The sequence below is a fragment of the Mustela erminea genome, chromosome 5, assembly GCF_009829155.1.
Source record: "Mustela erminea isolate mMusErm1 chromosome 5, mMusErm1.Pri, whole genome shotgun sequence".
Taxonomy (NCBI): domain Eukaryota; kingdom Metazoa; phylum Chordata; class Mammalia; order Carnivora; family Mustelidae; genus Mustela; species Mustela erminea.
This window is the reverse complement of record NC_045618.1, coordinates 38,239,144-38,254,823: the sequence shown is the minus strand read 5'-3', so window position 1 is coordinate 38,254,823 and position 15,680 is coordinate 38,239,144. Positions and strand designations below refer to the sequence as shown.

Below are 15,680 nucleotides of genomic sequence, written 5' to 3'. Positions count from 1 at the left end.
GATGCTCAATATCAATCATCATCCAGGAAATGCAAATCAAAGCCACAGGAGGTATCACCTCATACATGCCTGAATTGCTAAAATTAAAAAACACAAGAAACAAGTGTTGCTGAGGATGTGGTGAAGAAGGAATCCTTGTGCACTGCTGGTGAAAACGCAAACCGGTGCAGCCACTGTGGAAGACAGTATGAAGGTTCCTCAAACATTCTAAAACAGAAATACCATATGATTCAGTAATTCCACTTCTCAGTATTTAAAGAATATAAAAAGAGTAATCCAAAAAGATATAGATGCATCTCCTTATTGTAGCATTATTTAAAATAACCAAATATAGAAATAGCCCAGCTACCATCAACTGATGAAGGATAAAGAATAAGTGGTATAGGGGCACCTGGGTGGCACTGCTGGTTAAGCATCTAACTTCAGCTCAGGTCCTGATCCCAGGGTCCTGCGGTTGAGCCCCACATCAGGCTCCCTGCTCGGTGGGGAGCCTGCTTCCCCCTCTTTCTGCAGTTCCCCCACTTGTACTCACTGTCAGATAGATAAGTAAATAAAGAGACAAATATCTTTAAAAAAAAAAGGTGGTATACACACACACACACACACACACACACACTGAAATTCATCCACAAAAAGAATGAAATCTTGCCATTTGCAACAATATGGATAGAGTTAAGAAGAGTATAATGCTAAGTGAAATAAGTCAGTCAGAGAAAGACAAGTACCACATGATTTCACTCATATGTGGAAAGTCAGAAACAAAATAAATGAACATGGGAAAAAAGAGAGAATGACTGAGAGAAAGAGAGAAACCAAGAGTTATCTATAGGGAAATGATGTTTTCTAGAGGGGAGGTGAGTAAGGCAATGGGTGAAATAAGTAATGAGGATTAAAAAACACTTTTCATGATGAGCACAGAGTAATGTATAGGATTGTTCAATCACTATATTGTATACTTGTAACTAATATAACCCTGTATATTACTATGTTGGAATTTTTAAGAAATAAAAAAAAGAACAAATTTATTATATGTCCACTATGGAATTAATAGTAAGGCTCCAGTAAAACTGAATAGGAAAATATGATACAAATGACCAATATCAAGAATGAGGGAGAAAAGGAAACCCATGAGAATGTGAGAAGAACACTATAGATTCTACAGTTATTTAAAGGACAATAAGAGAATAACATATAAGAAAAAAGTGAGACCATAAAAATAAATCTGACAACATAACACCATAAAAATAAATTTGACAACATAGATAAAATGGACAGATTCCTTGAAAGACTCAATAAGGTATAGTTAGTCTCTATATAGACTAGAAATCTGATGAAAAATATGCCACCAGGATCATATGTAGCCCACAAAACATAAAATAGTTATTAGCTAGCACTTTATAAAAAAAAGTATGCCTACCTTTGGCCTATGTAGAATCTTAAGGATTCCAGAAAAAGTGACTTTAGCAAAGTTTCAAGAATAAATAAAACTCTATTTCTATCTTCTAGCAACAAATAATTGGAAATTGAAATTTTAAAAATTTATAAGAACATGAAGAAAGATTAAATACTAAGGACTAAGTTTGAAAAAAAGATGCATGACCTGTATACTTTTCAGTATGTATGTATTTTTTTCAGTATTTATGTAGTTTTCACTACAAAAAAACTGCCTACTAAAAATGAAAAAGGCTTACAAAGTAGATAGGCTCTATTCATGATGTGAAAAACAAAGTATTGTTAAGGTGTCATTTTTTTTTCCCCAAATTGATCCATAGATTCAGTGCAACTCCAAACAAAACTTCAACAGGATTTTTTGTAGAAATAGGCAAGGTGATTCTAAAATTTATATGAAAATGCACAGGACCTAAAAGAGCCAAAGCAATTTCTGGAAATAACAGAATCATATTACATGCTTTCAAGATTTTATTATAAAGATGTAATAATTAAGACAGTTGTTAGTGTAAAGAAAGACACAGACATCAATGGAACAGAAGAAAGATTCCAGAAATAGTGCCACATGTATCTGGGCAATTAATTTTCAACAAAGGTGTCAATGCAATTCAATGGTAAAAGATAGTCTTATGAGATTAAGAGTCACTTATGGTTTGTCTCCCTCCCAATCCCATCTTGTTTTATTGATTCTTCTCCAGTGCTGTGAAGTGTGTAAACCTGGTGATTCACAGACCTGTACCCCTGGGGATAAAAATATATGTTTATAAAAAAAAAAAAAAGATAGTCTTATCAAAAAATAGTGTCCCACATATGCCAATAATGACCCTTGACCCTTATATTATAAACAAAAATTCTAAAAGCTCTAGCTATGCAACTTCTATAACAATACATAAGAGCAAATCTTAGTGACCTTAGATTGATTGGCAAGGAATTCTTTAACAGGACAAAAGAAGCACAAATTATAAAAGAAAAACAATAGATTAGGCTTTATCAAAATTTAAAACTTTACTCTTTAAAACAAATGTTACAAAAATATGGGCCCAGCACGCTTCCGCTGCGCCAAATGTTACAAAAATAAAAGGAAAGGGATAAGGTACTTGCGAGGCATGTATCTGATAAAAGACATGTAGTAAGAATACATAAAACTCTCATAATTCATTTATAATAACAAGTCAACTCAATTTTTACTCTTATAACTCACTTACAATAAGTCAACTCAATTTTTTTAAATGGACCAAACTAATAAAAACTAAGGAAAGGTGAATAAAATATACTCCTTAGTTAATAATGTTATTAATTCATTCATTAACCATACTAAATGTACCTGCTAATGTATATGTTAGTTTCAGAGGAAACTGTGTTTGGAGATTACAGAAATATTCTGTACTAGCTTTCTAATTTTAATATTAATCTAAAACATTTTTTTAAAGATTTTACTGTTATGTTATTCACCATAAAACATATTATTAGTTTTTGATGCAGGGTTTCAAACTTCAATGTTTATCTAAAAATTAAACTTCATTAAAAATTGTTTTAAATGAATAAAAAACTTGTTACAAATACTTCTCCAAATAAGATATCCAGACTCTGCTGAACCACCAATAAATCAAAGAAGAAATCAAAGGGGAAACAATATCTTCAAATAAAAAAAATGAAAACACAAAATACAGAAACTTACAGGATATAGCAAAGCAGTTCTAAGAGGGAAGTTCACAGCAATAAATGCCTACATTAAGATACAAGAAGATCTCAAATAAACTAACTCTATGATTCAAAGAACCAGAAAAAGAAGAACACACTGAGCCCAAAGCTAACAGAAGGAAGGACAAGATTGGAGCAGAAATAAATGAAATAGAAATAGGAAAATAGAAAAGATGAACAAAACCAAGAGTTGTTTCTTTGAAAAGATAAAACTGAGAAAGCTTTAGCTAGACTAATCAGGGAAAAAAGAGAGAAGTCCCCAAGTCAGAAAAATTATAAATGACAAAGGAGACAACTGATATGACAGAAATACAAAGGATCATAAGAAACTACTGTGAATAACTATTTATCAACTGGATGACCTAGATGAAATGGAGAACTTTTTTAGAAACATACCACCTACCAAGACTATATCAAGAAGAAATAGAAAATCTGAACAGATCAATTACTAGTAAGGAGATTGAATCAGTAATCAAAAATTTCCCAAGAGCAAAGCCCATGTCCAGATGGCTTCACTGGTGAACTTTACCAAATGTTTAAAGAATCATGCCAACCTTCTCAAACTCTTCCACAAAAATAAATAAATAAATAAATAAAAATGAAAAAGGATTTATTTTACAAGGCCAGCATTATTCTGATACTAAAACCAGAAAAGGACACTATAAAAAAACTACATACTAACAATGTCTCTAATGAATACAGATGCAAAATTTCTCAATATAATACAGACCAAATTCAGTAGCACATAAAAGGATTATTCATCAAGATCAAGTGGGTTTGAACCCAGGGATGTAAGGATAGTTCAACATAAACCCATCAACGTGATACATCACAACAGAATGAAAGAAAAAAAGCACATGATCATCTCAATTAACACAGAAAAAGCATTTGACAAAATTCAACATTCATTCATGATTTAAAAAACTCTTAATATATTAGGTTTAGAAGGAATGTACCTTAACATATTATAGGCCAGATATATGATAAGCTGCAATAGCTAACATCATAGTTATGGTGAAAGGATAAAAGAGTTTCCTTTAAGACTAAGAACAAGGCAAGGGTGCCCGTTCTCACTACTCCTATTCAACAAAGTACTAGAAGCCGTACCCAGAGCAATCAGGCAGGAAAAAGAAATAAAAGCTACCAGAATTGGAAAGGAAGAAGTAAAGTTATCTCTATTTGCATATGACATGATTTTATATATAGCAGTGTTATTTATAATAGCCAAATTATGGAAGCAGCCTTGGTGTACATTCATAAATGAATGGATAAAGGAGATATGCATGTACACATGATAGAGTATTATTCAGCCATAAAAAAGAACAAAATCTTGCCATTTGCAATCACATGGATAGAGCTAGAGAGTGTAACCCTAAGTGAAATAAGTCGGTCAGAGATAAACATCTTATGATTTCACTCATATGTGGAATTTAAGAAAAAAAAAACCAAAACCAAAAAAAATGAGCAAAGGAGAAAACAGAAATAAACCAAGAAACAGACTTTTTAAAAAATATATATTTTATTTATTTATTTGACAGAGATCACAAGTAGGCAGAGAGGCAAGCAGGCAGAGAGAGGAGGAAGCAGACTGCCCACCGAACAGAGAGCCCGATGTGGGGCTTGATCCCAAGATCCTGAGATCATGACCTGAGCCAAAGGCAGAGGTTTAACCCACTGAGCCATCCAGGCAGCCCCAAGAAACAGACTTTTAAGTACAGAGAACAAAGTAATGGTTATCAGAAGGGAAGTAGGTTGGGGGATGGGTAAAACAGGCAGTGGGGATTAAGGAGTACACTTGTGATGAGCTTCGGGTGATATATGGAATTACTGAATCACTATACTGTAACTATCACCTAGTAACTAGTATAACACTGAATGTTAATTACACAGAATTTAAAATAAAAAAGAAAGGGGAAAAAGAGAATCCTGAAGACTCCACCAAGGAACTGTTAGATGTAATCAATAAATTCAGTAAAGTTGTGGGATACAAAATTAACATTCAAACATTAGTAATGTTTATATACACTAAAAAAAAAATAATTATCTGAAAAAGAAATGATCTCATTTATAATATCATCAAAACCAATAAAACAGTTAGGAATAAACTAAACTGTATACATGTACAATGAAAACTGTAAGATACGAAGGAAATCAAAGATACAAATGCATGGAAGGTATCCTGTATTCATGGATTTGAAGACTATTTTTAAAATTTCCATACTACCAAACAATCTATAGATTAAGCGCAATCTTCTCTACCAAGATTCCAATAGCACTTATTACAGAAATAAGCAAAACAATCCTAAAATTTATATAGAACCACAGAAGATTCCAAATAGTCAAAACACTCCCGGGGTGGGGGGGAGAACACAGTGGGAGGCATCTCACTTCCTGATTTCAAGCTATAAAGCTGTAGTAATTAAAATAGCATGGTATTGGCATAAAAGCAGACACTTGGACCAGGAGAACAGAATCAAGGGCTCAGAAATTGACCCACACACGTACAGTCAACTAATAGCTCACAAGGGAGGAAGAACACTCAATGGGAAAAGGATAGTCTTCTCAACAAATGGTACTGGGGAAATTGGATACTCACATGTAAAAGAACGAAACTTGGTTCCTATCTTACACCACTCACAAAAATTAACTGGAAATGGATTAAAGATTTAAATGTAAGACCAGAAACTCCTACAAGAAAGTATAGGAAAACAACTCCTTGACATGGGTCTTGACTATTAGTTTTTGGATAGGACACATAAATCATCAGTAACAAAATGAAAAACAAAGGGAACTGCATCAAACTAAAAAGCTTCTGCACAGCAAAAGAAATAATCAACAAAATGAAAACAGAATGGGAAAAAGTATTTGCAAACCATATAGCTGATAAGGGGTTAACATTTAAAATATGTCCAGAAATCATACAACTCAATAGTAAAAATACTCCACAAATAATCCAATTTAAAAAATGGGCAAAGGACCTGAAGGTATTTTCCAAAGAAGATAAAATACAAATGGCTAACAGCTACATGAAAAGGTGCTCAACATCACTAATCTTCAGGGAAATGCACATTGAAACCACAATGAGAAATCACCTCATGCCAGTTTGAATGGCTATCATCAAAAAACAAGAGATAACAAATGATGGAGAGGATGTGGAGAAAAGGGAATACTTGTGCACTGTTAGTGGGATTGTACATTGGTAAAGCCACTATGGAAAACAGTTTAGAGGTTCCTCAAAAAATTTAAAATACAACTATCATATAATCCAGCAATTCCACCTCCGTGAATGTATCTACAGGAAATGAAAATACCACATCAAAGAGATATCTGCAACCCCATGGTCACGGCAGTATTATTTACAATAGCCAAGACATGGAAACAACCTAAGTATCCATCAATGGATGAATGGATAGAGATGTTGTGGTATTGGTGCAATATTATTCAACCACAAAAAAAGAAATTCTGCCATTCTCAACATGGATAGACCTTGACGGCATTATGCTAAGTGAAGTTAAGTCAGACAAAGACAAATACTGTGTGGTCTTACTCATATTTAAAAAAATCTTTTGAAAAAGTGTTCTAAAAAATGCATTAGAAAAACAGAAGCAGGGGATGGCAGGGGACAGAAGGAGGAGATTGGAGAAAAGTGATCAAACGTTACAAACTTCCAGTTAAAACATAAAAAAGAACTAGAAATATAATATGCAACATGGTAACTACACTTAACTGTTACATAGTACATTTCAAAGTTGTTAAGTAAGTAGATCCTAAGAATCCTCAATACCAGGGAAAAAAGCTTTTCTTATTTTTTTGTATCACTATGAGATGATGGATATTAAATAAACTTAGTGTGGTAATCATTTCACAATATACATAAATCAAATCATTATACTACACACCTTAAATTTATACAATGCTGTATACCAATTACATCTCAATAAAACTGGGGGGAAAAGAAGATATCAAGATAGCAAATAAGCACATGAAGATGTTCAGTATCATTCACTGGTCATTATGTAAAGTAACCACATAAGATACCATTAGTCACCCACTGGCACAGTAAAATGTCAAAGCCTGACTACATATATTTTTTTAAAGATTTTATTTATTTATTTGACAGACAGAAATCACAAGTAGGCAGAGAGGTAGGCAGAGAGAGAAGAGGAAGCAGGCTACCTGCCGAGCAGAGAGCCCGATGCGGGGCTCAATCCCAGGACCCTAGGATCATGACCCGAGCCGAAGGTAGAGGCTTTAACCCACTGAGGCACCCAGGCGCCCCAAAGCCTGACTATATTAAATGCTGGTGAAGATATGGACCAGCTAAAACTTTAATATGCTGGTGTGGGGAATATAAGTTGTTAGAGACATTTTGGGAAAACGGTTTGGCATGAATGTACATCTATAATAAAACCCAGACATTTAATTCTAGGTATTGACTCAAGAAAAATGAAAACAGACGTCTACACAAAGACTTACATGTGAATGTTCATGGCAGCTTTATTTGTAATAGCAAAAACTGGCAAACAACACTAAGTCCATTGATAAGGTGGTATTGCTTGGTCTATTTATACCTTGTGTAAAATTATTAAAAGTGAACTACTGTCACATGCAACAATGGCATCAATCTCAAGATATCAAAAAATAACTCCATCTTCTTTCCTAACCTCTTCCAGTGAATGGCACTATCTATCTGGTTCTGAAAATTCAAAATCAAAACATCCTCTTGAAAGCTTCCCTTTCCCACAATTCCATATCCAGTCCATCACCATGTCCTAGTGATTTTTTCTCTTTGATGTATTTTGGTACTTATTTTCTTTCCATTTTTACCAATATCAGTTTAGGCCAAGCTACCTCATCATCTCTCATACTGCTATTCTTTTTTTTCCCCCCCTAAGATTTTATTTATTTATTTATTTGTTTGTTTGTTTATTTATTTATTTAACAGAGAGATCACAAGTAGGCAGAGAGGCAGGCAGAGAGAGGAAGGAAAGCAGGCTCCCTGCTGAGCAAAGAGCCCTGTGGAGCTCAATCCCAGGACTCTGAGATCATGGCCCGAGCTGAAGGCAGAGGCTTTAACCCACTGAGCCACCCAGGTGCCCCTCACACTGATATTCTTAACCAAAATCCATTCTTGCCTTCTTCCAGTGAATTCTCTACAAGAAACAAAAATACTTTCCAGGCGCTCATATGATCACGGCATGGTCTCACCCAACTTTGTTCGAAATAACCACGCAGTGGCTTTGTACTATTCTTTTGACAAAAGCCAAAATACTTAACACCGTCTAAAGGATCTAAATGGTTTGGCCTCTACTTGGCAATGCTCCCTTCACTTCCATCCCCTACTTTCATGACCTTGTCTTTTTTTTCCTGCCACAGAGCCACACTTCCTGCCGCATTTTTTACACGAGATTCCTTTTGTCCATAATCTCTTCCGAGCATATAACTTGTTAATATTATTCAGATCTTAGTTTAAAATTGCATTTTTAAAAAAGCATTCCTTGAATGAACGGTTGCCCCTCACTTTTGCTTGAATTGTCTAAATAACACATAGCTTCTCCACTACAAAATGCATGATTACACAGACCACATTAATTAATTTATTTTTTAATCACCTTTATATCTCCAACCTCTAGTAAAGATCTGGCAGGTACCTAGAAGGCCCTCATAAATATTTCTTAATGAATTAAGGAAGAATTAGAAATGATCTATTCCTAAAGAAAGTGACATGGGCTTGGTGACATATTTTAAATGGACCTCAACCAAACCATATAATCAAATGCCCTGTTTTTAAGAAGAATTCCAATTAAAGCATCACATAGTTGTCTTTCTACATTCCTTCCTGCAGCATGCTTCAGAGGCAATTACTATGTTCAAGGCACTGAGACACAGCAGTGAATGAGGCAGTCAGGGTACCTACACTCATGCAGCATCTGGTTAACTTGACTGACTTTTTGTTTCAAAAGTTACTCTTACTCTAAGGCCAAGTTACTTAATTCCTAACCTCTGTGGAGAATATTATCATTTTAAAAAATAAATCCTTAATTTTCTAAACACTGTGAGGCAATCTTACTCTATTTTAAGGAAGACTTACTTTTTCTTAAGCATACAGACATGAATAATTTTAATTATCTACCTAATTATGTCTGATTAGAATGAGAAGCAAGGCACAAAGAATGAAAATAGAAAAAAGTATACTTCCTCACAAAAAACTTATATACAGAGTAGACTATAAGGAAAAACTTATAGCATATCCCCAAAACATCTTTTAAAGACAGAAATTAGAAATGAAGCAAAATAATTGAAAAATTAAAAACTGAAGACTCGCAGACATACTTTTTCAGAAATCTGAAATAAGTTACATCTAAGAACTCTGATCTCAAAATGTCCACTTGATTGCAAATAGTTACACAAAATGTTCTCCCACTATGTTTAAACTGATCATCCATAATGCAGACTTGGGATCAGAAATTTGTCTTGAACATATTTGTTTTTACAGTGTTGATGATTTTAAACTAAGTAATGAGGACTTGGTATGTCAATTTGTAAAACAGTTGATTAGGATTATTGTTGTCATGGAAACAAATTTTTCCTTCTACTTCTCTAAAGTGTGTGCTAAAACAGAGATCACATCTACAACCAAGAATTAGCAAATTCTGACATATACGTGGTTATTCCATTTGATCTGCTTCAAAATCCCTTCAGAGTGAACCAAACTGGAAGTACTATTCCAATAGCATGCTAGTTATTGGCAAGTTATAAAGATGACTTCCGAACTTGTTCATTTAGTAAGTTCTATTAATAAACTCCCATCATGCCATCATTGATGTCTCTTGAACATGAACACAATCTGATCGCTCAGCATAAACTATCTCACAGAAGAGATCACAAAACTCTGTAGTCTCTGTAACATTTTTGCATTTGTTAAATGTTGGAGGATTTATCAAGTTCAGTTTATTTCTATGTCCTTTTAAGTGTTATTAGTTTAATTCGAAATGTATCATTTGTGTATGTAATGAAGGTGGCTCCTAACTTCAACATCCAAGCCACTGTTAAATTATTCAATATAATATACAATAAGGGGGAGATTCCAATGGAGCATCACTTTGAGGTTGACACAGAACCAAAAACTAATAGCCAAAATTTATAGAGTATACAAAATGTTTTCATACACAATGATCCTTAAGCCTTCATTTATTCAACAGATATTTCAGGAACCAAGTGCTAATTCTATGCCGATCACTGACTAGATATTGGGATACCAGTGTTCCTTACAACTATGTAACAGTGAATATTAAATGTCATCTCAGAACCAGTGGCTTCAGCATCATCCGGGGAACTAGTTAAAATGGGCCTCACCCCCGGATCTATTAAATCTGAAACTCTGGGGTTGGGGCCCAGCAACCTATGTTTTAACAAGCCTTCCAGGTAATTCTGATACTTACTCAAGTTTGAGAACCACCTCCCTATAAAGTAGTCCTTTGCATTCTATATTAGAAAAGTGGGGCTCAGAGAAGGAAAAAGACTTGAGATACCAAAGAGACTTTTTCCTACCATTTATCCCCAGAGATTAGAAAAATGTCTGGCATGTCATATGGGCACAAAATAAAAATTTGTTGGATGAAAAAATGACTGAATCCTCCAAAGAGTTGGGCTATCACCCAGTTATGCTAATAGACCAAGCAATATAATCTTAACTTTTGAAAATACACATATCAATAATGAATGCACATCTTCTGAAAAAAGAAATGTTCACCATGACATCAAAAATTATAACTTAAAGGGGCGCCTGGGTGGCTCAGGGGGTTAAGCCTCTGCCTTTGGCTTAGGTGATGATCCCAGGGTTCTGGGATTGAGCCCCTTATCGGGCTCTCTGCTCAAGCAGGGAGCCTGCTTCCCCCTCTCTCTCAGCCTGCCTCTCTGCCTACTTGTGATCTGTGTCTGTCAAATAAATAAATAAAATCTTTAAAAAAAATTATAACTTAAAAACTGTATTTTTTACTCTTGCATAAAAGAAGGTACCAAAGGTGACCACTACCAAAACTATTCAATATTTCCATACCTTATTATTTTGCCTTGATTTACTTAACTCCAATTTATACTTTTCTGCCTCTTCTAGAGCTCTGTTCAACCGAACTTCTGTAGCACTTTGGTTACTGGCAGCCTGTTTTTGTTGTCTTCTTTTACTCTCTAATTCCTGTACGGGAAAAGATATATGGAACATTTATAAATATATCATAAGTTCCCTCTATTATTCTACAACATTTTCCGTTTCCATATTCCTTGCTTTCTCCCAAATTTTATACACACATATACCAAAGGCTAGGGTCTGAGCACTGAATGACAGAGGTCTCAGGAAATTCTTACCCTGAATTGGTATTAGAAAGATATATCCTTAAAGACATAGTCATGAATTAGGCTTTCAAATTACTTTTTGTTTAGAATTTTCTATCTCTTTTTATATAGTATAGAGGTCCTCTATATTTATTTTATAAGCAACTCTTTGTCACTATAGTTCTTCCTTTGGGAACCTCCCCCAAAACAGCTATGTAAGGCATGAACTCTATTAAATACTGTGCTTGTATAAACCTAACAAAGTATATCATGTAAGAAATATTTGTTAAAAACAGAGCATTCTACATTAGCCTTAAACCGAAAATCCCAACTCTGAGCAAAAACAATAGACCTTATGGATTCATGTTCCATGTCTTGGGGTAGGTTTAGACTTGCATTTCTGTAAATATTCTAAGAGATGCTATTGCAGAGAATCTACAGAACAAACATGAATATGTAGGATAAACTCCAAACTCTACCATAATCTGGCACTATTTATCTCATCTCCTGCAAGGTGTTACCTTCAGATATATCTCCCAAATAGCTATGATGTTTCTTGCCTCTGAACCTTTGCTTATCTCATGATCTTCCTTCTGCCCTGATCCCTCCTCCCTGCTCCTCATTTTAACCTAGCCAACATCCATCCATCCTTTAAGACTCAACAAGGGGTGTACAGGAAGGTTTTACCTCCTCCAAGAAGCCTTCCCTCATTCTACTCCCAGGGTAGATTAGGTATCCTTTTTTCAGAGCTTCCACAACACCTTAACACACATATGTCACAGTACCTGCTGTGCAGAACTGAAATTATCAGTTTACTTCATTTTCCCCACAATTAATATAAGCTCACTGAGGACAGAAACGGTCTTAATTTCTGTATTCCTGGAACTTCAGTGGCATAGAAGAGGCACTAATGACATATTTATTCACCTGAATTTTTTTTGTAATATTTAACTCACTCTTCTTTGCATCCCCTACAGTGCCTAGTACAGAGCCTTATATACAACAGATATTCAATAAATATCATGGAATTGAAATGATGCAGTTAAAAATACAGTTGTCTGTTTTCTTCTTCTATAATTTTTTTTCCTCCTGGCTGTATCACTGTGTTTTATTTGAAAACTGATCTCCCTGGCCCTAAGTAATTAAGGGCAAAACAAAACAAAACACAACAAAACACATGCTGCTCTTTATGTGGGTTTTTAAACAAATCAAACTGTGTATGAATACCATCTGCTATCACCAGCCTTCTTCACAGCTTTGTGGGTGGTAGCTACAGTAAGAGCAAGCCTGATTTATCTCACTGTTCACATGGAAAAGGCAGAGATTCTCATTAGCTACAAAGTCCACAGTTCTAGCTGCCTCATTTCAGCCTCCACCCATAAGAATAGGAAAATAAATCTTTGCCCTTCTCTTTCCTGCTGGTGACTTTGTAACCTACTTCGTAGAAAAATGAAAACCATCCAACACCACATTATGTTCTTCTATCCATTAATCAACATGGCCCCCTTCTTGGGAGAAGTGAAAAAGAAAAAAGATAAGCATTAGAAAAGTAAAATACAAAATAAAGTATTCCCATATGAGCAAACCCACTAAGGAAAGGGAAAACCTCACCAAAAAACTTGAAAACATTTCTGTTTTCAATCACACTCAAGTACTTTTTACAAAGCGCAAACAAGATACCAATATTTTTTATGAGAGAGGTTATAAACTGAAAATAATAAAGTAAATCTATTGTTAACAAAAAAAATTAAGCAGTCTACATGTTGTTAGAGAAAACTTTTAGGAAAGATTTCAAGCCCTGAATTTTACATTAGCTTTAAAAGAAAAATCTAGATCGCCTAAAGAAATTAAAATCTCACTTTAAAACTTAAATCCTATGAGATGCAATGAGAAATAACTTGCCATTCTCTCTTAACTTTCAAAGCATTCATAAGGAACTGTGAGAAGGCAAGAACAGACAGAGCTATGTATCAGTAGCCACAGCACTGACAAAATGATAGCAAATGCTTTAAGAGTAACACAAATTGCCACAGTAATTCAGAAGAGGAATAACCAGATGAGAACAAATAAGTGATCGGAAATTCTAGAAATAAGTGGCTAAGGTACAAAAAGCAATAAACTTGGACTCAGAGAACCTATGGGCTGTGGTAGACAGTTTCTGCATCTGAAATTGGTAGTAATGAGATCTATACCTAATTACTTATTCATATTTATCGAGGATTTACTATGTGCCAGGTACCATTCTACATGAATGATGGGCACACAAAATTATGAATATATATAATAGATAATTAAGTAGTACACCATGAAATGTAAGCTGGGGGAGAAGGGAATAAAGAACAGGGGAGAGGTGCAGATCTATGTAATAAAAACATATGACTACACACAACTATCATATGTATGTGATAGCAATTTGTAAACTATATAATATTAATCAAAGATAAGGGCCACTAATATCATGGCTTTGCAGGATACATATAATAAAAAATTTAAAAGCTTTCTTTGCAAGATAAAGACCTGAAGAAATTAAGAAAATGCTTTTGAGGAGTTTTGCTACAGAAACAAAAAAGAACAAAAGCATCTTTAGGAAATGATACAAACCTCAATTTTAACTGGAGTGAAAGATAAAAAGAGAGCAGACTTTTTTGTGTGTGTGAGTTACTAATGATAGCATTGTGTGACATAACCCATGGTCAGGGAAACTTGTGGAATGTACCTACTGACTTTAATTTGACCAAAAACAAAACAAAACAAAACAAATCAGAGATTAAGGATTCTAACCATTATGAAACAGTAAGAACCTAACATAAAACCACATTGTAAACAACCAAAAAAATAGTCAAAACATGTAAAATAACTATTTAGAGATAAAGGAAGATAATAGGATTATGAATCCTGAGAGAAGAGAAATAAATGGAGTAGTCCTACAATCATCCCAGCGCTCTGCCTGGAGGCAATATCCACACTGTGGGTATGAGGAGGAGAAAAGAGCCAAGTCTGCCAAGCTGAGGAGATAGCGATGGAAGCTGGAGAAGACTGAGGCAGCTGGAATTCTAAGAAGAGTTCAAAGGAGGAGGAACTCCATTAGGAGAGAGCTTTAGGAATCTACACAGGATATGAGTATACTGAGAACTAGGTCTCACCTAGTGACTACTCTAGACACACCCAAGCCAAACTTAAAAACAGGCCTCAATGGGACTAAACTGGCAAAAAAAATGACTTGTTTTCAAAGAGCACATTAAACACAGATACTCAACAATACAATATTCACAATGTCTAGTATCCTGTATAAAATCACTAACTAAACCAAGCAGCAGAAAAATGTGATTGATATCCAGAAGAAATATTCAACAGAAACAAATCCATAAATGAGAAATACAATGGATCCAGCAGACAACAGTCAAAACAGCTATTTTAATTATATATATTAATATAATGAGGACATAAATTAAGAATATAAAAAAGAATCAAATGGAACTTCTACAGATGAATACTATATCAAAATGAACACTTGACTTGGTTAAGAGTATACTACCCACTGCAAAGAAAAGATCAGTAAGGGTGCCTGGGTGGCTCAGCAGCTTAAAGCCTCTGCCTTTGGCTCAGGTCATGATCCCAGGGTCCTGGGATGGAGCCCCGCGTGGGGCTCTCTGGCCTCTCTGCCTGCTTGTGATCTCTGTGTCAAATAAATAAATAAATAAATAAAATCTTAAAAAAAAAAAAAAAAAAAAAGATCAGTGGACTACTGAGGACAGCAACAGAAATTATTCAAATAAAAAATATAAAGAAAAAAGGGCTAAGAACATCAGTGACCTAATGTCACTGATATATTATCAGTGGGATAATATCAAGTATTCTAACAAAAGTATAGCTTAAGTTACAGATTGGGGGAGGGAAAGACAGGGTACAGAAAAAATACTGCAAGAAATAATGGTCAAAATTTTCCAAATTTGATGAACACTTATAAACCCACAGATTCAAAAAGTTCAACAAACTTCAAGCAGAATAAACACTTCCTACACAAAACTGAGAAAACACATCATTATGAAATTGCTGGAAACAAGTAACAAAGAGAATGTCTTAAAAACAAAGATAAAAGACATAAAAATGGAAGGGTAGAAAGAAAAGAATTACTGTGAACTTTCTGTCAGAAATGACATAACCCAGAGGACAATGGGATGATATCTTTAAAATACTAA

At 34.5% G+C, this 15,680-nt stretch overlaps 1 protein-coding gene across 6 annotated transcripts in view; it reads right to left on the bottom strand.

Moving 5' to 3' along the window:
* Window positions 1–15,680, bottom strand: part of TEX9 (testis expressed 9) — an 81,914-nt gene that overhangs the window by 35,637 nt on the left and 30,597 nt on the right. For 5 of the 6 annotated variants that reach the window (XM_032342655.1, XM_032342654.1, XM_032342656.1 and 2 more), the window contains one exon: window positions 11,210–11,344. The exons of the other annotated variant lie outside the window; for it this stretch is intronic. In XM_032342655.1, the coding sequence (XP_032198546.1) occupies window positions 11,210–11,344 (135 nt within the window). The remainder of the gene's footprint in view (window positions 1–11,209; window positions 11,345–15,680) is intronic. 6 annotated transcript variants of the gene reach the window in all.